Below are 20,937 nucleotides of genomic sequence, written 5' to 3' on the forward strand. Positions count from 1 at the left end.
GTTGTGGGGATTCTAGGAAGTGCTATAAAATTCGCATAATATTGAAAGAGTAATAAGCCCATAATGCTTTACGTGCCGTAAATTAATTATTTCCCCTTGGAGGCGAATTTATTATGATATTCCCTAAAATTTTGGGTTTGCCATTGGAAATGCACATAGACCAGTCGCTATGATTGTGTTTACACACAGACAAGATAGAGAATGCGTCGATGCTGTCATTTAGCACAGCAATCAAACGCTTTCGCCCAACCCATGTAAATGTGTTTACTAGCCTCTGTTGCTGCTCTCGTTCTCTCTTGAGCACTGTTTTGACGTTTCGATAAAAGATGGCGTTAACTTTTTGATAAGTAACAATAATACTCGGGGAAAAGAAAATAAGAAAATAATATTTGTTAAAATAAGCCAACAAAAAACGCTTTAAACTTAAGCATTACATATTCTATGATATTTTCGACGTCAACCCTCAAGTTCTGTAGTTCGGCCTGACAAGTATACATCAAAAGCGGGCTACAGTCACACGCAACAATATAAAAGTTGGAAAAATTGCCAATTGGTTCCATTTCGTAGGTAGAAAAATTTTACTAAAGATAAAGATGTTTCGTATGCTCTTACTCTGTTCGCAGTTTTAACATCTTGAATAGAATATTAAAAGAAATGAAAATTGAAAATTCCTTCAGTTCAATATCAGAAATGAGTTAAAAATTTTCTTAATGAGCGGTATCACTTATGAACTCACACATACATAACACCCAATTGCAAAGCACACACATAAGCAAGTAAAGTTTGTAGATATGTTGAGAAGTAAAAGTACAGCGACAATGTGCGATAGTTAGATGCTAGGCGATAAACTAAACATAACAATGTCTAATAACTTCGCATTTTTCACAGGTAGTTCTTATTTTGGAGTAACAACGGAAAATCATCAATAATTAAATCTGAGTGAAATAATTGGCATATTATTATGACGGATATAGTGTATCCTGCCGGATGCAGGCCGTTGTCGGAAGACCTCGGCACAGATGAACTTATACGAAGGCTGAAGGTTAGTCAACTAAGATGAATATGTGTCGCAATTTATCAAATAATATACTTTTCATAGACACTCGCCAATGTACTACAAGCTATGGGACAAGACGATGGTTTGTATCAACAGTACATACCATTGTCGCTACAACTAGCTGAGGATAATTTCCTTCAACATCCTTCGCGGGACGTACAGTTATTGGTGGCATGTTGTATTGCCGATGTTCTGCGTGTGTATGCTCCCGAAGCCCCCTACAAGGACCAGGATCAAATCAAAACAATTTTTTTATTTTTCATCAAACAATTGTATGGTCTTAAAGACCCTAAAGATCCCTCATTCAAACGTTATTTCTATCTGTTGGAAAACTTAGCTTATGTAAAATCTTTTAATATGTGTTTTGAACTGGAAGATTGTGCAGAAATATTTTGCCAACTCTTCGGCATGATGTTTAAAATAGTCAAGTGAGTTATCAAAGAAATCTGCAGTGAACAGAAAGAAGTCTTACCATGTTCGTTTTGTTTATTACAGCGAGGAGCACAGCCCCAAAGTGAAGAACTTTATGATCGATATCATGAGCCCCTTAATAAATGAAGCTGATAACTTTACCACAGACATATTAGATTTGATTCTCATCAATATTGTAGAGCCGAAGAAATCCCAAAATAAATTTGCCTATCAGTTAGCCGAACAACTGATCATTAAAACGGCTGACTCATTGGAAACTATAATCAAAATGGTTCGTATTGATATTGTATATTGACTATATTTATTGAAATTCACATACCTATATTTGTCTTAAACATATTACAGTTCTTTAATCAAGTCCTGGTCTTAGACAAAGTTGATAAAAATTATGAGATATGTGGAAAAATCTACGATTTAATATATGAATTGCATTTGATCTGTCCAAATATTCTGTGTTCAGTGTTGCCACAACTGGAATGTAAATTGAAATCTTCCAATGAACAGGAACGCTTGAGTATGTAGTATGATATTTCCTTTGCTGTATAGTAAACTATTTCGTCATGCAATGGTCGCGAAGAGAACGCTGATTCTCCCCCAAAAACATTGACTTTCGATTTAGTCTGCTAATAAATTAAGATTTAGACTGGAGAAATCAAATATATATTTCTTTGTACATTTTTCATTGTCATTGCAGAAGCGGTAGCCTTACTAGCTCGCATGTTTTCTGAAAAGGATTCTCAGATTTCTAAAAAACATCCAACGTTGTTACGTATGTTCCTCGGAAGATTCTGCGACATATCATATTCAATACGTGTTAAGTGCGTTCAATCATCTATGCACTTTTTGCTTAATCAACCCCACCTTCGTGAAGATATAATTTCATGTTTGCGCGCTCGGCAACATGATTCCGATGAAAATGTCCGCTATGAAGTTGTTATGGCAATAGTAGAAACGGCAAAGCGAGAATTCTCTATTGTATGCGAGTCTGAGGATCTTCTAGACTTTGTGCGCGAGCGAACTTTGGATAAGAAATTCAAAATACGTAAGGAAGCTATGCTAGGATTAGCTTATGTTTACAAAAAAGCAATATGCGAGCCCAATGACCTATCCGAGGAGGTAAAAAAGAATGTGGAGTGGATCAAGAATAAAATCATGCATGGCTACTACATGCCTACACTCGAGGACCGTTTACAGGTCGAACGCTTGTTGATCACGTCGTTAGTACCCTATAAACTCCCACCTCTAGAACGAATGAAGCAATTGTATCATCTTATGGGAACTTTTGATGACAATGCTATGAAAGCTTTCATCGAACTTCAAAAGAATCAGATGAAGACCAGGAAAACTGTACTGGAATGGGTGAAATTGCATAAAAATAAAGAGATGACTCCTTCAATGCAAAGTCAATTGAATATTAAACAGACAATCATATGTAAATTATTGGCCGATCCATTGAAGGCAACTGAATATCTTGGTAAATTTAGCACGAATATGAGAAAAGATCCAACATTACTGCGCTACATGGAAATAATACTGAAGAGGGATGTTTCCTGCAAGGAGTGTGCCGATACCATGTCATTACTCTTAAAGAAACTTGGCACTCCCATAATGACGAATCTTTATTATCAAACCGTTAAAATGTTAATTGAGCGTATTGCTTCAGTTATGATTGATAAGGAGTCTGTGGGTATTTTAATTGGGTAAGTATTTTGTAAGGAAAAGGAGAACGCTGGATATTAGTAATTTCATTCTTTATTTGTGCAGTTTAATTGAGGATTGCATGCGAGGTGGCGATACAATCAAAGAAATTGGTCTACCGGAAAACGAAGCTGGTGAACAAGGCTTGAAATTGCTAACGGTAGGTGAACAACAAAATGATTGCCAGTATATGTAGTTCTCATAAAAGTTTTTTTTTTTTTGCAGGCGTTGTCATATTTATTTTCCCCTCACTTTTTTATGAACAAAACTTTGCGTCATATGATATCATTATTGAGTTATGACAATGAGTATTCAGCACCATTGATTCTGAAATCTCTTACACATTTGGGTCGCTATAAGCCTTTAATTTCCGTAGATCCTTCTATTCTCGAGGAATTGGCCCCAGTTTGCAAGGATTTTGCCGTTGAGGGAACGCCGAAGCAGGCAAAACATGCTGTTCGTTGCATATTTATTAATACGCAAGCACAATTAAATGGAGGTACTGACCACATAGATACACCGAAAACTGTACATCCTATATTCAACGAAATCATGGATAATTTACGGGTCACACTCAAACCAAATTGTCCCCACCAACGAACGAAAGTCGTTACTATGGGTCATATAGCTTATAACATGCCTAAGGCTTTCGCTGAAAAGATTAAGAACATGATAGCAAGGCGCATAGTTAAAGAATTGCTGATACAGCCGGTACCTGAAGATAGGACTTGTAAACAAATTGATGGAACCTGGTGCGAACAGGAGGAATTACCGTCCGACACCCTATGCAAGTTGGAAGGTCTGAAAACAATGGCCCGTTGGTTACTAGGACTACGAGATGACGAAGCTTCGGCAAAAAAAACATTTCGCATGTTAATAGCTTTTATACATCATGGAGGCGACTTGTTGGACCACAAACGCATGTATGCTGCTGAATCATCGTGGTTTAGATTGGCTGCAGGTTGTGCTATGTTGAAAATCTGTGAGCAAAAAGGCGTTGGAGATCAATATACCTCTGAGCAGTATTACAGTTTATCTCAATTAATGGTATGTTATATACACCACGTAGCTGTTGCAATTTTTCAATGATCTTCCTTCTATTTATTTTTGTATTTCTCAAGTGTGATCCAGTGCCACAGGTTAGAGAGATGTTTGCTCGAAAATTACACAAAGGTCTAAATAAAGGGTTGCCTAGCAACTGTCTACCACTTGATTTTATGGGATTCTACGCTCTAGCTGGATTCGAAACAGATAAAAAGTAATAAACAAAATTATATTTTGTTAACAAAAATAGCTATTATATTTATATTTTTTAGACTTTTGGAACTTAAGCGACAATTTTTGGAAGCTGACATAAATAAACGACGGGAGTATCTCAAAACAATACAAGCAACAAGTAAGTATGAAATAACAGTTCTCGCTCTACATGAAAAGTGAAATTTAGAAATTCGAAAAAGTAAAATTTCTAAAATTTTATTCGCTGAAGGCAGATTATTCTAATTCTACCCTTTGAATAAATTTTCATTTTCAGATCCTGACTCCTCTGCCGAACAACGTTTACATATATTACCTGATTTTATATTGGCTTTTGCTATACCTATATTGGTACATGATCCTCAATTTACTAATTACGAAGATCGAGCACAATTGAAACAAGTCGAGAAATGTTTACGCTTTATTATGGAACCTCTAATGGCCAAGTCGGAGGCATTTTCGTATAGCTTCTACAAGAATCTTATGGTAATGATGAAGGACCACTATATAGTAACCCCACATTCAGATAGTCATGCCTATAATTTGGTAAGTTTTCTTATGTCTTGCAGCTCATAGTTCTAAAAACTGTTAAATATTTGTTCTTTATTTTCTTTTTGTTATAGAAATTGTGGGCCTGTTGTGATCTCGCCAATTACATTATTTGTTCCAAAATGGGACAGTGTGATTTAACGCCAAACAAAACATTTAATGTACCCATTACATTACCATGTCTATATTTCCAAGAGCCCCCACCAGATGCCGAAGGATTTCCAAATACTAAAATTTATATACCTTTTGATACGTATTCGATACTAACGACCTTAGGGACTAATAAGAAAATAACAAATGCCTTGAAACCGACCACAAGTGGCCAGTCAACAATAAAAAGTGCAGAGAAACGTCCAGCCTCAGATCATTTATCATCTATCGATCAAAATTCCTTGGTATGTTCAAATAAAAAAAAAAGATTTATTTTATTTTATTATATTGATTTCGATTGTAGGAAAATGCATCTCTGTTTGACGGCGGCAAAGATGAAACCGAACCTGTAACCAAAAAAGTACGAGGAGTTCTGCGTACCGGAAAAACGTAAACATTTTCCAATGACTTACAATAAGCTAGTACCATAAAAGTTCTTGGTAAATACATTTCTCATACATGTGTTATCAGGACAAAAGTTTTGTAAGAAAATGTTTGGTTTTTTTGATTATCCATTACACAAAGTGTTGTCGTGTCCCAGAGATGGACGATCGATTAATAATGATGCCTTTACCCGTGGTCTAATATGATTTACCGAAACTCCTATTGCTACGGTATTGTTTATGGCGAAGTTTTACCAAAGCCTCGCTCTCATTTGCTAATAACAAAAATAAACCATGTTATTTAATGTTGATACCATATTTATATGCACTTATCTGTTCAATTGTACAACATAATTTCCAATTCGATATCGACTATACATTTTTTCTTCAAGTTTCCGTTTTATTTTAAAATATTTATTTGATATCATGTTCGTTATTTAGATTACGTCTCTGCTTGAGAGTTGGAAATGTAAATTGTATTTCCAATTGTTTTTCTTATTTTACCAAAATCACATCAAATGCAAATCAAAGAAGGAACTACTTTTTAGTCTATACGTTATACAAACAAACAAACACACACACATATATATATACATGTATTTTCTGTCTTCTAAGCTAAGTTTCTCTTCAGAGTAAGAGGTGGGTGGTGTCCTACAACGTACTGCAACAATAACGGAGAAACCCCACATGAAATCCATACATTTATCAGCCACCCGTTTAAAAGTTAGTTTTAAGTTCTATACAACAAACACTTCTGAGAAAACAACAAAAGTAATGTTAAGGCACTAACGTTAAGACCAATCAACAAAAACAACAAACACATCTCTGATATATACTATATGTAAATACATATAATAAAATAAATTTATTGTTTTTCAATACTAAAAAAGAAATAAATAAAAATAGAGAAACTATTACAAAACAACTAATCCATTGAAGGTGTGTCACATCTGTTTTTATTCGGTCATTTTAGCCTTATATTACAATGAAAATCAGATATTTGATATTCAAAACATCATGTAAATTCTGTTCCAGTTTGTAACTGATTTTGTCTTAGACTTTCTTAACAATTTGCACAACGTCTTCATCGTTGAGTACATGATCTATGCCTACTTTTTGTGGTTGATGCTTTACGGACGAGCCCCAAACCAAGGCACTGTAAGTAATAAAAAGAAGGAAAATACATGTATACACAGGCCTTCAATGTTTAATGTTGAATAACTCACTATTTGAATTCCTTAGCAATGGTTCGATGGAGTTTGTTGCAAAAATCTTGAATAGAAGTGCGTTCAGAGTTCAATACAATTGGCGAGCTGTAATCTGGCAATTGACCTTTAGGCTTGGTGTAACTGCAAATGTAATTGACTATAGAGTGTCTAATATTATTGGTTTGTGTTTCCATCTACTTACATTCTCACCAACTGCAAATATTCCCACATAAGTTCCAACAAATCATCGAAATTCCAACGGTGATGAGCTGATATAGGTACACAATGGGGAATTTTGTAAATAACATCGAGTTCTTCTATGGAAATCTGATCGATTTTATTAAGTAGGTATATGCAGGGTATGTAAATACGATTGCCTTCAATGACATCAATGAGATCGTCGCTAGTGGCATCGTACCTCAAAGTTATATCGGCATTGTGGATTTTGTATTCGGAGAGGATGGTTTTGACCATATCAGCATCCAGCTCTGATTGTGGCACCATGGCATTCAAATTGACGCCACCCTTATCTTTACGTTTGAAATAAATATTTGGAGGTTTCTTGTTAAGACGTATGCCAAAACCTTCCAATTCATGTTCCAGAAGTTTCTTGTGACCCAACGGTTTCAAACAATCGAGCACCATGAAAATCAAATTACACGTTCGTGCAACGGCTATGACTTGCCGACCTCGACCTTTTCCGTCCTTGGCACCCTCAATAATTCCAGGCAAATCCAGAAGTTGAATTTTTGCTCCCTTATACTTGATACATCCCGGCACTGTTGTTAAAGTTGTGAATTCGTAGGCTGCAACTTCGGAATAGACACCCGCTAAATTAGAGAGCAATGTTGATTTACCAACCGATGGAAACCCCACAAAGCCTACCCGAGCATCACCAGTTTTGGCCACCTCAAAGCCTAGTTTGGAAAAATGCATCACATTAATGTTATCCTTTTGTAGTATTTAAATTCGTTTTGCAGACATACCTTGTTCGCCGGCACCACCACCACCACCCTTAGGTGAAATTAATTCTCTCCGCAACTTGGCTAATTTTGCTTTGAGTAAACCCAAATGAGCAGAGGTGGCCTTGTTCTTTTGGGTTCTTGCCATCTAATTAACCGAGGAAGAAATAGGGAACAAGAGATACAGGTTAGATTTCCATTCCATTCATATAAGAAGCAATGGGACAAAAAAAAATAAACGCACCTCGCTTTCGATGGCAGCAATTTTCTCCAGTATCGTACTCATTGTGCCAGAAAGTCTCTTACAAAAATGTACTGGAGGAAACCAATTTATTTACAAACTCTAGCCAAGATTCCAAAATCGCGTGGACAATTTTTTTAAGTTTTTACCACACACATACAACGTATCGAATGAATGTCAAAAATGTTTGTTCAAATATGGCAACATACCAGTATTGCCAAGTTTTTAGGGTTTCTCCCGAATTTAGGGGATTTTAAGGAAGGGAAATATATTTTAAATATCACGTATGACTATTTTAAGTATTCGAAATTATTATTAGGGCTGTTTTCTTTTTGCACTGGATACCCTAAGCAGTCACGGACTATCCAGGACATCTCCAAAAAATATGCAACACTGTCATCAGCTGTATAAAAACAATCACAGAAAACAAGTGAAATCTTAAATTTTTAATGTATGAAATGCTCAAATAGTTATAAATATGTACTGTTGCGATTATTCATGACACTGTATCACATTGAATTTCATGATATTCGATAAATTAGTCACAATAAAATGCTATTGTGAATCTAAAAAGCGTCACTTTATCAAAATGCAATCTGGTAGCAGCGACTCGACTTGCACTGATGAGATGTTCTGGATAGAACACCAGTGCAACGATGTTCTGGATAGCCCATACAAATGCTGCATCCAGTGTTAAAAGATAACAGCCCTATTATAGCGAAGAATTGGAGAATACTATTCTTCGAAGCGAAACACATTTTAATTTCGCTGTGGACGTCCCAAATTATTCCCTGACAACATATTCCCAACAAACACAAGGATGAGCATTTTTCATAGGTAACGCCATATCAATTTGATAGTGAATCCCATATTCAACTTTTATTCAAAAAGCCTTGCAAATTGCTTGCTTTCAACAAATTTTCCAACAGCTTTGAAGCGTTAAAATGAAATTTAGTTTGAAAAGTTGTTGCTAATATGTTGAGAAATCGTTGCTAACGTGTTGAATTCTACTGTTGAGGGTAATGTCTGTTTTTTGTTGAGAACGCGATTTTCTCAACAATTTCTCTAATTGAATATTACCCTAATCCTTTGAAAAATTGTTGAAATTTAGTATTTTTCAAACGTTTGTGTTTATTAGGTTGCCTTAAAACGTTTAGCCGAGTCGAGGCAAGATGTTCGCCTATTTTTTGTCGCCATGATTGTACAAATTCATAGACGTCAATTTAATTTTGTTTGCTATAAACCGTTACTGCTAACGGAAAAATTCAATTAAGCTAGGAAAATGTTCTTTTCTGGTAATTAAAAAGTATTCTGAATATAAAAGTAAATTACAATTAATCTATTTATTTCTCTTCACTACAGGAACAAAAAAACCTCTAGCTCAGGTTTTCCGGGATGGAAACTCGAGAAATAGATTTCTTTGTGAACTAAAATCAAGTGGGGATACTTTGAATAAGAAACCCACATTGAAACAAACGCAAATATGTGTCCGACGATCATTAAAACGGCCCAATGAATCATTTACCCCAGCCGACAAACTGGACACAAAAACCGAACTGTTTATAATGCCACCAATTCCGAAGATAACAGTTGGAAATGACATTAAAATCAATGAAAAGTTGGGCATTGAAAATGTGCCCGAAAATAAAGCAAGTGATCCAATGAGCGACGAAAAAAGGAATTTGAAAGTTTTTGTAGGTAATGTGGAGTTTGTGATAAAGATCACTAAAATGCATCCGAAATTAAATGCATTGTGGGATGTATATGGTAAGATTTAAAGATTTTTTGAATATGAAAAATTTAATTATTACCAACATACTTATAGGTAGACTAATAAAAATTGGAAATGGAAAAAACAGATTTGAGAAGATAATATTGCTTCGAAACCTCGATGGAAATGGACCCGTTCTTCAATGTTCCTATTATGATTTTGAGAATACTTTGGACAAATTCAATTACGGTAATAGTGTAAAAATTTTTCTCGTCGTTCGGTGTTTCACAGTCTTCTTTTAGGATCACATCTCCGCTTGGTAGGAAAATCGAATGGACAAAATGGTTTCCGCACATTTAAGGTGGACCTCATAGACCAATCCATAACATCGTCTAGTATTATGCGTCTACAGAACGTAAACTCGTTTGTTTTATTACAAAAACAAAATTAAGATTTAAATACTGTATATTTTGATTATCTTTCTTTTAGAAGAAATTACTAGAAAACTTAAAGTATATTTTCTTATCACTATCTAGGAAGGACCTAAAGTTACTTTGTACTTAGACTGAATTTCATTATTAGTTTTCTTGAGTATAAACAAATAAAGAAATAAATGTAAATATTATTGAAATACTGAAATATAATTTAGTGTTGCTAAGACTTTGCGGCTCTACATACAAGGTATTTAAATATCTAAATACATGAGACCGGATATTATCACACCGACAGCCAATGCGGTTAAATAACCTAAGTGTATACTACTTCTTTGTTGATAATATCTGAAAAAACAGAAAAGAACGTTTATTATTTCATTTTAGAGTTTTAAAAAATATACTCACATAGCTCTCTTTCTGGGAGAAAATGGGGTTGGTGGACTTACGCCTGGAATATTACTATCTAAGTAAACCAAATAATATCCAACCATTGCTACTAGAACACCATAAAGAAGAGGTTGCAAAATTTCGTATATTTCATGATAATTGGCCCAAACAATTGCATTCGTATAGCTTCTCTGAACAAAATCTTTAAAATTCACTGCACTCTCCATATTTGAATAAGGCACTATAACAAACAGATAAATAAAAAATGTGTTATTTTATAGACGTTACAATTAATACGTCACAACTTGTTTACCATAAATATATATATTACTTATTTTCTAAAAATGTTTACCATTTCATTAATATGCACATAGATTTTGCTATAAGTGTCATAAAGGTTATTGTAAAAAAAAAACATTTGAAGTTGCGTTTAGAAGTGATGCAAATATTTTGGTAAATCGGAAACATTTTATGTAATTTATTATCATTATTACAAGAAAAATAATACAGCCCTTGTAATTTTAATAGCACACTGATTATTTAGAACAGTAAATACCTAAACATTTACATATCATATCAATCTCACTAAGGTGACAATGTAACTAAACTCAATTAGAATAATTTCAAGTTAGAACTTCATCTTGCACTTTTTTGTAAAGAATCTATTCTAATTCAAAAATTTTTAAGATATCGTAGTTCTTACCCACCAGCACTAGCACTGGCTTATCTATGCCTACCATTATTACCATAACAAAGCGATAAAAATGAAATATTGGTATTGAAATAGACGGAAATTTCTTGTGAGGTTCCTCTACTAGGCTGTACATTGCAGGGGGAGGGCAGATGACAATTTGCCTAGAGAACAGTGAAACCTATGAGATCATCAATAGATACATATACTGTTCAGTGTTCACACAATACATAGAATTTCAAATTTTGTAAATTTTAAATAATATTATACATAATTTATTTTTTTTAAGTGGAAAAAATATAGTTTTTTTCCAATTCGATTTGCCACCTCCACCCTCTTAGAAATGTTGTTTTACTTACTTACGATTACCATTTTGTACAACAAAATACTGCATGCAAATCCAAACAATAGAGAAATTAAGCGAATGTCCAACAATATTTTTTTGGAATTATGCGGTGATGATTTCCACACAATATTAATATTGCTCTTTCCGTCTTTGCTAAGGCCAATAATGCTGGAAACCAAATTACGACTAATGTATTGTTTTGGTGAAGAGTAATCTTCTGGCTTAAATGATGAATAATAGTTCAATGTTGACGATATTGATTCTTCTTTCTCTTCCATATTTTTGTTTATTGTGATCGATTGTTTATAGAAAGAAATGAAATTATGTACATATATTCTCTTTTAATGCCAGTGTTGACAAGTCGAACGGTGTTGGCAATTGGAAATACGTCACGCCAATGAGAATACCCAATAAACACAAGCATTGGAGAAACGCTTATCTTCAATACGCTTTCAAACATTTTTTCAAAGAATTAGCTTAGAATTCAATTTGAGAAATTGTTGAGAAAATCGCGTTCTCAACAAAGAACAGACATTACCCTTAACAGTAGAATTCAACACGTTAGCAACAATTTCTCAACATAGTAGCAACAACTTTTCAAACTAAATTTAATTTTAATGCTTCAAACCCATTGGAAGGCAAGCAATATGCAAGGCCATTTGAACTAATGTTGAAGATGGGATTCACTATCAAATTGATATGGCGTTAAGGCCGGTATGCACCTCTAGCGAAAAATTTCATTCCCATAAGAAATGCATTGCTATTTATGCTAACGAAATTTTCGGTAGCGTTCAATTTCGTAAGCTGGTACGCACCTCTAATGAAAGTAACAGGGTTGTCAAAAACATATTTTGGCAGCAAACATTTAATTTATTACAATCATTGTGTGCGTAAAAGTTTTAAAAGGTCTGTAAATAATAAACAATTTATTTGAGGAATATTTGGAACATATATTAACAATTTTTAAAAGTGATTAGCTGGTTTAAAGTTTGTGTACACAGCCCTGTTTTTTTTTTGTTGTAAACTTAAATAAATTTTTGCTACCGAAAATTTCGCTAGAGGTGCATACTGGCCTTTAACAACAAAATTTAAATTTTGAGGAAAATATCTCTTTATGTAAAACACAATACAAAATGTCAGAAAACTCTTATTTGGAACTGACGCAGTTTTTACTGTGAGGGTCCTCTATTTTTTTTTAATTATCTATGGCGTAGGGGTCTATGGTAAAAATTAGTTTTTTTCTGTCAAAAAACGCAACAAGCCAATAGGCTCAAGAAGCCGCAATTCATATTTCATTTCAATTTTCTATCATCAGTTTCGTTTTACTTTTGTTGTTTTAATTCAGAAGGGCAATTTAGAAACACGTCGATGCAATCTTCATGAAATTATGTTGGCAAAGACATCTAGTGCTTCGGGTTTGCAATGTCCAAACTTTGTAGCTTTTGTTCACGCCAAAAACTAAATCGATATGGTAAGGTTGGTTTCAAAAGTATCAGAGAGTACAAGAAGAAGAAATGGGCTCTTCTACAAAAGCAACAAATGTCAACCGGGTAGATGTCGCTCAATAACTGCAGCGTTTTAGTATTAATGACGTTGCGGTCGTAGCGCTGTTGTGATAATAGGGTTATAGAAGCCAAAGATTATAGATTTGAGGAAGATGGGAGATTGGCTTGCGTCATACCAAATGTTGCATTTACCAGATTAGTTTAATACATATTTGTAATCTTTTAGTTGTTTTTAGTTTTTATTTTTTAAATGAAAAATTTAATTTTCTTAATGAAACAATGAGTGAGGCTGACGCAAACTGTACAGGGATGGAAAATACAATTTTTAAGAAAGTACAAAAAAGGTATGTTTTTGGGCGAAAAGGTACTTTTTACTAAATTTCAACACTGGAAGATTATTGTCAAGAGCTCCTTTAGACTAAATTTTAAAGAAAATAAAATTTTAACAAAATGTTCTATAGAAATAAAATGCGGACAAAATTTTCTATAGAAATAAAATTTTGAAAAAAAAATTCTATAAAAATAAAATTTTGACAAAATTTTCTATATAAATAAAATTTTGACAAAATATTCTATAGAAATAAAATTTTGCAAAAAAAATTTTATAGAAATAAAATTTTGCAATTTTTTTCCAAAAATTTCCTATAGAAATAAAATATTTACAAAATTTCCAATTGAAATAAAATTTTGCAAAAATTTCCTTTAGAAATAAAAGTTTGCAAAAATTTTATATAGAAATAAAATATTGACAAAATTTTCTATCGACATAAAAAATCGATAATATAGATTCGCATGCTTTTTTTCGACTAAAACATTCTTGAAATTCAATGAAATCGTATTTTTGACTATGCCTTTAAAAAAATCGAGATTTTCTTCCCGGGTGAACTTGTCTGTTTTGCCATATTTGTAAAAGACTATTAGCAAATTAGGTTGATAAAGACTTTCTCACAATATTAAAATATTTTGTCAAAGCTATTGTACCATAAATCTGATATCGACTCAAAAATGTCTACATAAAAAGTACTAAATCATTCGCGGGGGTACTACGGTACTGACCGGGGTGAAAAAGTATTGAAAAAAGTACTGTAGTACTGCATTTTCCATCCCTGAAACTGTATGATATTTGAGGTTTTATTTGAAAATGCGTCATTCAATTCAATGAAATTTCCATTTATTTCGTAATACAAAGCCAATGAGGCCAAATAATAAATGTATTACATGACTAAAGCCTATCAATTTTGGTTTCAACATTTTGAAGTTGGTGTCACAGATCATTTTATTATATTCAATGCTTTATGAGGATTTACTCATTACAAACGACAAAAAAAAATGCCTGAAAATCAATCTTCGAAACTGACTTATTTTTTGCTGACAGGAACGAATCTTCTATGTGGAATCTAAAGGCTATGTAGTGCGCTACATATTCATTTTTCACGCTTACTTTTCTTCAATAATTCACTGTATAGAAAATAAACATTTTTATTTGTTGCATTGGATCATTTCACATTAAAGATTGGTATTAAGTTCGAGTTTAGCCGCTAAAACCGAAATTAAATCAGTAGAAACAATAAAATTGTATATCTTTGATGCAAATTTTATTAAAACTTGATGAGAAATATCCCAAAGCAACTTTTCACAAAGTTTATATTCTTTTTCGTGGATAGTGGAAAGTAAACGTGAAAAATGGCGATTTTAGTGGCTAAACTCGAACTTAATATTTACCTTAAGTTATAATAGAATTTGCAACAAAAATATATAATTATATTCTGTTAATGCAGATTTATTTTTGATTTTAGCGGCTAATACCCACCTTAATGTAGAAATGACAAAACTTTGGTATTTTCATCATGGCGAACATATGTCAGCCCCAATGTGACAATTACCGTTACAATTGTCATGTTATTGATTTCTCATTAACGGACATATTCTTCATGTCAAAGTTTGCAATAGATACATAAAGTTAAAGTTAATAGAAATGATGGATAAAGAAGGTTTGTACGAACAATTATTGTCAAATTTTTTCCCATAAAAGAAATTTTGATTTTTCAGAAGAAAAATACATTGAATCCATATTGCACAAACGTGTAGTAACGAACGACGAAAATAATAATCATCGTATAGTTCCAATCGGATTATTAATTGTATTCGTAACAATTTATTTGGGACTGAGTAGCATACCGATTTGTTTTGTAAATTGTACCCAAGAAAATATTTTGCGAACACCCCATATCATTTCCTATTCAAAACGTGAAGAATCGCAAAAAATTCTTGAAAGATTACTGGAATATAAGGATATATGCAAGGATTTAGAAATATTCACAAGAAGTCAAATCCCACGGTCTGGCTATTTGACGGATATCAACAAGACCACACAAAATGGGATAGAGAAAGGAGTAAAAAAAGGAATCTCTTTGAACATTCCGGAAAGTAGCATCGCTACTATGGATGAAGGGAGTGGCAGAGGAGATAAATGTTCAAAACCATCTTATAGTAAGAAAACAAAAAAATCTAAATATTCTATCAAAGTACCTTCTAATGGTAAAAATGGTTTCCATAAAAATAAAACTTCCAAAGCTAAAGGCAATAAATTTACTAAAACTGATAAAAAGGACTCTGCTGAGCCGATTATATATCTTTTTGCCTTAGTGTTTATCTACTTGTTGCTCAAAGCTGCTTCTGACATAAATCAACATTACAAATCGGTAAGTTAAGAAGTCTTCGCATGAATTGATGTTTAAACTAAAATAATTATGTTTACGTTTTTTTTCTTAAAGGAAAATAAAAACGATAAGCGCTTCTTAAGACGATGCTCCTTACAATCGTATGCCCAAACTCATAGAGATAGGCGTGTATCAAAAGGTATTTCCACGAAACTCCAGATTTAAAATTTTTTCGCTATTACCTACCTATCAAGTGTCGATTGATGAGAAACAAAAAGCATTTAAATGTATAACTACCCAAAAATCAAAAATAAGAACTTTTGACCAAATGTACTACTTGTATTTGATAATTTTATCAAACACAATCACCTATAGCTTTAAATTCTTATATCCAATTAGGAATTTTTAACCTCTATTCGTTATATGTAGTCTTAATTGTAGTATGTATATGTAGAAAATAAGTGTAATTTCGTATGTACTGAATGTGATCAATATGCCCCTGTTTCCTCTTTTTTTATATCTATACTTTACATTCCGTCGATCTCTTTTATTTATCAGCAAACTTAAATATAAGTCGAGCTCTCCTGAAGTACTCAATCTCTTTTAAACGTTATTTTATTTATTTTTAATACCTGTTTCGATATAAAAGCGTATCTAAATGTTCTAAATAAAAACTTCAGCTATCCCATATAATTGGATGTTTTTTATCTAATTTTATAAATGTTTTGGCCACTTTTCACAAATTTTACCACTTTTTCCTCACTACTTCTGTGTGTGTCTTTTTAAGAAACCAAACAAATGATGTACTTATGAACAATTAACCTCTTTAATAAATCGAATCATCACGATTAGAACACAAACGTGTAGTGACATCTTCGCGGCAAAATATTGGCATTGAAGCACAATTTTACAAATGTAACGTAGAGACGGCTACTCAAAAACCACAAACGCCCTCACCTATCCTAATTCCCTCACCAAGGGTTAAGAATAATTGGCAACTGCTTCGACAGCATATGACCCTATCTCTAGACAATTCTTCACCATTACCAAAGCCAGGTAGGTTTATTCAACTTCACTTAAGAAGCTATTTAAATCTCGTTTCATAAATTTGTTGAAGAGTTTTCCACTTTGATAAGAAGTAGACGATGTTCAGTACCGGCCTCAGCGTTCCACAACCCTTGGCAAAATAAGAATACCCATGGAATATTACCCGATCAACTAGAAAGAAGAATATCGATTACAATGCCTTTGGATACCATCGATTCATTGGGCATCGAGACCACAAAGCGTAGAGTTCGAATGATAAATAGACATTAAAAAAATATATAAACTACAAATTAAATGAATTCCATTTGTCAAATATTTTTACAAAAAACTGTATAAGAATTTATTTATTGGTCAACTATATTTTAAATGTTTAATTGCTTAAACGTAAATGAATGTCGTGTAGTTGTAAGTAAGCACGTTTAGGAGGATCTTAAGTATATTTTTGTCATTATATACACTATGTTATTTATTATTTATAAATAAGGGAAATACATAACGAATTTCCTTAGTGGAGCTCGTTTCTTATTCTCAATTTCATTCGTTCAGAAGAGGAAATGCTATCTAAAAACTTCCAAACATTTCAATGTTGTAAAATTTATTAATTTTTTAAATATACATTTTAATTACTCTTATAAATGTTAAATCTAAATTATTTACTTTAAATAATAAAATTAAGAACCTATATGCTAGAAAGGCAAGATATTTGAACAATAATTGTTAGTGAAAATATTGGGTAAGCGATTGCATGTATCTTAGCATTGTGTGGGTAACGACACATGGTTTTTGGAAGACAGTTGTGGCAAAGGCAATCATCAACGATTAATACTAGGCTAACTTAGCTCATTTCCTTCGTAAAGACTTTCACAGCTTTCAAGTAAACGAAGTACAGGTGATATATCGTATGGATATAACTGTCTAGATACTAAACGGGATATTTGAAGCCTTAATCGTATTAAAACACTCATAGCTTCGTCCAGGGTTGTAGCACCCATACCAAAGTCATGGCAGCTTTGTACAAACATAGACCAATTCATTCGTATATACTTAAGAAATCTCAGCAAGTATAGAAGAAAACAGGTCTCATTGCTAACCAATAAGTCAAGCAATAGATCCGAACTGTTTGATATCATTTTGAGGAACTCTAGAAATGTGTACGCTGGATTGAGCATAGAAACCAATTCAGGAAACGCATTATTTCGAAATGAAATGCCAGCCGTGACGTCCAGCGTACACACCATGGCCTCGATAAGATGATCGTCTTGATCGTCAAAAAGATGTATTAGAATTTTGCTAAAATGACATTCAGGATGGAATTCCAAGGTATGTTTTATGAATGATTCCAGCTTTCGCAACACGTCTCGAATGGACCTTTCGATTAGTACCATATCCTGAAATGCATCGTAGTCTGTCGAATCTATTGATGAATCAGAGGAGTCACTTCGTATTTCTTTGACTGTAACTGCTATTGATTTCAGCACTAATAAAACAATTTTTTGCAAAATTGTTTTGTCCATTTCAATAGCTTCTGCCGCATTCAATGCATTCGGCACTACATCATTGCCATAACGATGCTGCAAAGAGCCTGGAACGTAAACTACTGGTTTTCTTTTGAACCCAATCAATCCAACAATGTTCTCAGGTTGTCTACGAGGTAGAGATTCTAATATTCGAAAGTCCTTCACATGACGAACAATTTGATGCGCCAACATGCATGTTTCATCTGGTAACATATCTTGCAAAGCCAATGTAGATCCATAACATAATGCCTCATTGAAAAGGCATAACATTTGTTTGTATATTGTACACGATAAATTCTGATTTAACAGCAATTCAAATTTGTCCAATTGGGCATAGAAGGGCAGTGTTTCAACTATAGAAAGATTAGCTTTAACAGAAATGATGTTCTCCCATAATAGAAGGAAATTCAGTATACAATTTTCTGCACTTTCCACATCCAAATGATTTGCAATGAGGGAAGACATGTTTTTTACCAAAGCAGGCCATTTGTTTTCGAGTATTTTAATGGTAATGCACTTAAGGTGCGTAGTATCGAAACTTTCGGAATCAGTGAGAGTAACCAAATGACAACCCTGACTTAAGGAGGGATGATGGGGTGTAATATGTGGCGTTCCCATTAGAATTAAATTGTGATTTTCAGCAATATGCATGGTCGAACTTCCATGAGAATACATAGATGTGTTATTGCTGCTAACAGATGTACTATTCAGATTTTCTGTAGAACGATAGTGCATGGCAAAATAATTACTCTCGAGAGGTGTTTGTTGAGTTTGAAAATTAAGATACCCATGACTACTTTCAGCTATAGCATCGGCAGGGTTTGGCTCTGGTATATTGTGGGTTTCCGCAATTTCTTCTTCTAGTGGATGCAAATCAATATCTTTCCATTCCACTATTCTTTTAATAATTTCCAAGCTAAAATGCATTTTCTGCACAGCCACATGATCAAGACGGTCAAAATTGAACAGATTATCGACCAATTTCTTAAGCCAATCATCATCCATTTCCTGTTTCGCTATAACAAGAAATGAAGCCAAAACACGACCAGCTAGAAACTGCACGTAGGTATTCTTATACCCAGCCAGAACAATAATTTCGTCTATTAGGTTATGGTCATTTCGTATTAGGGCATCGCATACGTCCATAATGCGAGAACAAATAAAACCCTTCGAATTCTGTTTTAAATATATATCAAAAAGCAACTGAAGGTTCGAAAGGAATTGTAACAGTTTGTTAGTTGGCCATTCGCTCAGGTTTGCAACACGTTTTTGGCCGTTGGCATCCATTGAGTAATGTGACTGGAATGGTTTCCTTAGCATTCGCTCTGGAACCCCACATAAGCACTGTTTGTTTAACGACTCCTCGAATTCGCGCATATCCTGTGTAGCACTATTTTCATCAATTCTTTGCGTTTTTGAGGGAATTGCGGCAGGGTTTAGGTTATTTGTTGTTTGTAAAGACGCAGTCGAAATATTATGATGTGACGAGGACACAGACAGCAGATCAGGCAATGTGACACGGTCCACTTCATCTGCAGAGTGGTCGGTGGAACTACATACACTGCTGTTGCATCCACTCGATGTAGCTGCCACGTTCTGTTCATTTCGTATTAATAGCGATGAGTCTGTACTGGATGTGGGCAAGATGTTGGAGACGAAATTTTGAGCATTTATCAGCTGAGTTAGAGATGAAGTTCTTGAACTACTTGGGGTTGATGACGGTGAGTTATTTGATGATGAACATTGTGTCGATATAGAATGTGCAGAGGATGATAAGGATGAGCATAGGTTATTCACATTGCTCGAGAAAATTATATCGGGGGCAGATGATAAATCAACAGAGGATATTTTTGGGTTTGCTGCTTTATTATTGGCACCAACATGCTTAATCTTTTCAATTTTTTGCCTCTTAGTTTGTGGCTGTTCGTTACCATTATTTATTTGAAGAGCAACTTGGGGGTTATTATTGTTGCCATTGCTAGTATTCGAATTGTGTTGAGTGGTCGGCATTCCCGTAGCTAAAACAAAATTGATATCCGCCCTTTGGTTTGTGTCTTGTTGAGAGGACATAACTTGAACAATTCGTAGACGTTCCCGACGCCTGATTGCTTAAAGGTTCTATGAGCCAAATACAAAATTTCTGCAAAACAAAAATAAAATAGAAAAATTTTAATTTTGCGGTCACATTTTTCAAAGCACATAACTACATATCGAGAGCAACACAGAAGATGTATATAGAAGAAGCAACACTATGATGCCATTGGACAAAGGGGCTACTGTGCTACGCAGCTTCACAAGGTTACGTATGCACTTCGCTTAGACGAGTAACAATCCTTTTGTGAAATTCTTTACAGTAGCACAGACATATTTTGTGGCATTTTCAATGAAATTTACATGTATCATTACAAATTTCTATCAATTATTTATTATTTACCTTTTCGTATTAAAGTGTCAATGTTTTGATTGTATTATGTGCGCACAGCGATGTAGATGTGTTTATATATAAACTATTTGTTAATCGAAAACACTTCATATTGCTTGAATAATAACTTGTACATTTTTTCACAACAAAACTTTTGGAATATATAATCTTGTTTGTAAAAGAATTAAAAAACAAGCCCAGTTTAAAGAGTCCCAAGGAATTTTCGACTTCTTAATTACGACGTCGCCATCTTGCTTTATTTTGACGTTTGACAGTGTTGTAT

At 33.7% G+C, this 20,937-nt stretch overlaps 6 protein-coding genes across 8 annotated transcripts; 3 read left to right on the forward strand and 3 right to left on the reverse strand.

Moving 5' to 3' along the window:
- The first annotated feature begins 316 nt into the window (after positions 1 to 316).
- pds5 (cohesin associated factor B pds5) lies at positions 317 to 6,452 on the forward strand. Of its 2 annotated transcripts, none has more exons than XM_075312955.1 (13): positions 317 to 567; positions 889 to 1,042; positions 1,100 to 1,485; positions 1,553 to 1,760; positions 1,835 to 2,003; positions 2,184 to 3,189; positions 3,254 to 3,347; positions 3,413 to 4,234; positions 4,309 to 4,445; positions 4,504 to 4,583; positions 4,719 to 4,987; positions 5,065 to 5,385; positions 5,445 to 6,452. In XM_075312955.1, the coding sequence occupies exons 2-13, from the start codon at positions 962 to 964 to the stop codon at positions 5,532 to 5,534; spliced, it is 3,663 nt and encodes a 1,220-aa protein (XP_075169070.1). In that variant the 5' UTR covers positions 317 to 567; positions 889 to 961; the 3' UTR covers positions 5,535 to 6,452. The 2 variants fall into 2 exon arrangements, with proteins under 2 accessions (XP_075169070.1, XP_075169071.1); XM_075312956.1 differs by having other exon boundaries at positions 317 to 563.
- Positions 6,453 to 6,456: 4 nt separating this feature from the next.
- Positions 6,457 to 8,108, reverse strand: 128up (GTP-binding protein 128up). Its single transcript, XM_075312957.1, has 5 exons — positions 7,938 to 8,108; positions 7,718 to 7,841; positions 6,934 to 7,648; positions 6,750 to 6,872; positions 6,457 to 6,679 (listed from the first exon to the last, which is right to left on the reverse strand). The coding sequence occupies exons 1-5, from the start codon at positions 7,977 to 7,979 to the stop codon at positions 6,577 to 6,579; spliced, it is 1,107 nt and encodes a 368-aa protein (XP_075169072.1). The 5' UTR covers positions 7,980 to 8,108; the 3' UTR covers positions 6,457 to 6,576.
- A 1,033-nt stretch (positions 8,109 to 9,141) lies between these two features.
- On the forward strand, positions 9,142 to 10,276 carry LOC142241213 (uncharacterized). The gene is made up of 4 exons (XM_075312958.1): positions 9,142 to 9,229; positions 9,297 to 9,701; positions 9,760 to 9,894; positions 9,948 to 10,276. The coding sequence occupies exons 1-4, from the start codon at positions 9,217 to 9,219 to the stop codon at positions 10,094 to 10,096; spliced, it is 702 nt and encodes a 233-aa protein (XP_075169073.1). The 5' UTR covers positions 9,142 to 9,216; the 3' UTR covers positions 10,097 to 10,276.
- LOC142241214 (uncharacterized) lies at positions 10,093 to 11,852 on the reverse strand. Its single transcript, XM_075312959.1, has 3 exons — positions 11,517 to 11,852; positions 10,485 to 10,707; positions 10,093 to 10,424 (listed from the first exon to the last, which is right to left on the reverse strand). Exons 1-3 carry the CDS (start codon positions 11,779 to 11,781, stop codon positions 10,331 to 10,333), a joined length of 582 nt encoding a protein of 193 aa, XP_075169074.1. The 5' UTR covers positions 11,782 to 11,852; the 3' UTR covers positions 10,093 to 10,330.
- A 3,013-nt stretch (positions 11,853 to 14,865) lies between these two features.
- Positions 14,866 to 17,413, forward strand: LOC142238013 (uncharacterized). 2 transcript variants are annotated; one of them, XM_075309502.1, is made up of 6 exons: positions 14,866 to 14,999; positions 15,058 to 15,498; positions 15,583 to 15,710; positions 15,783 to 15,867; positions 16,521 to 16,724; positions 16,786 to 17,413. In XM_075309502.1, exons 1-6 carry the CDS (start codon positions 14,984 to 14,986, stop codon positions 16,983 to 16,985), a joined length of 1,074 nt encoding a protein of 357 aa, XP_075165617.1. In that variant the 5' UTR covers positions 14,866 to 14,983; the 3' UTR covers positions 16,986 to 17,413. The 2 variants fall into 2 exon arrangements, with proteins under 2 accessions (XP_075165617.1, XP_075165616.1); XM_075309501.1 differs by having other exon boundaries at positions 15,058 to 15,710.
- Positions 17,029 to 20,903, reverse strand: lin (protein lines homolog). The gene is made up of 2 exons (XM_075309500.1): positions 20,667 to 20,903; positions 17,029 to 20,372 (listed from the first exon to the last, which is right to left on the reverse strand). The coding sequence occupies exon 2, from the start codon at positions 20,300 to 20,302 to the stop codon at positions 17,546 to 17,548; it is 2,757 nt and encodes a 918-aa protein (XP_075165615.1). The 5' UTR covers positions 20,303 to 20,372; positions 20,667 to 20,903; the 3' UTR covers positions 17,029 to 17,545.
- Positions 20,904 to 20,937: the final 34 nt, after the last annotated feature.

This window comes from Haematobia irritans, chromosome 5 (genome assembly GCF_050003625.1).
Source record: "Haematobia irritans isolate KBUSLIRL chromosome 5, ASM5000362v1, whole genome shotgun sequence".
Taxonomy (NCBI): domain Eukaryota; kingdom Metazoa; phylum Arthropoda; class Insecta; order Diptera; family Muscidae; genus Haematobia; species Haematobia irritans.

Excerpts from the sequence above, each read along its gene's own strand:
- lin (XM_075309500.1), bottom strand. The coding sequence starts at position 20,302 with ATGTCCTCTCAACAAGACACAAACCAAAGGGCGGATATCAATTTTGTT.
- 128up (XM_075312957.1), bottom strand. The coding sequence starts at position 7,979 with ATGAGTACGATACTGGAGAAAATTGCTGCCATCGAAAGCGAG. Across the intron at positions 7,649-7,717 it reads TGGTGGTGCCGGCGAACAAG|GCTTTGAGGTGGCCAAAACT; the intron begins GTATGTCTGCAA and ends TTTCCAAACTAG. Across the intron at positions 6,680-6,749 it reads ATTGCTAAGGAATTCAAATA|TGCCTTGGTTTGGGGCTCGT; the intron begins GTGAGTTATTCA and ends TATTACTTACAG.
- pds5 (XM_075312955.1), top strand. The coding sequence starts at position 962 with ATGACGGATATAGTGTATCCTGCCGGATGCAGGCCGTTGTCGGAAGAC. Across the intron at positions 4,235-4,308 it reads ACAGTTTATCTCAATTAATG|TGTGATCCAGTGCCACAGGT; the intron begins GTATGTTATATA and ends GTATTTCTCAAG. Across the intron at positions 4,988-5,064 it reads ATAGTCATGCCTATAATTTG|AAATTGTGGGCCTGTTGTGA; the intron begins GTAAGTTTTCTT and ends TTTTTGTTATAG.
- LOC142238013 (XM_075309501.1), top strand. Across the intron at positions 15,711-15,782 it reads TAAATCAACATTACAAATCG|GAAAATAAAAACGATAAGCG; the intron begins GTAAGTTAAGAA and ends TTTTTCTTAAAG. Across the intron at positions 15,868-16,520 it reads AGATAGGCGTGTATCAAAAG|AACACAAACGTGTAGTGACA; the intron begins GTATTTCCACGA and ends CATCACGATTAG.
- LOC142241214 (XM_075312959.1), bottom strand. The coding sequence starts at position 11,781 with ATGGAAGAGAAAGAAGAATCAATATCGTCAACATTGAACTATTATTCA. Across the intron at positions 10,708-11,516 it reads GTACAAAATGGTAATCGTAA|TGCCTTATTCAAATATGGAG; the intron begins GTAAGTAAAACA and ends TGTTTGTTATAG. Across the intron at positions 10,425-10,484 it reads TCTCCCAGAAAGAGAGCTAT|ATATTATCAACAAAGAAGTA; the intron begins GTGAGTATATTT and ends CTGTTTTTTCAG.
- LOC142241213 (XM_075312958.1), top strand. Across the intron at positions 9,702-9,759 it reads TGCATTGTGGGATGTATATG|GTAGACTAATAAAAATTGGA; the intron begins GTAAGATTTAAA and ends ACATACTTATAG. Across the intron at positions 9,895-9,947 it reads TTTGGACAAATTCAATTACG|GATCACATCTCCGCTTGGTA; the intron begins GTAATAGTGTAA and ends GTCTTCTTTTAG.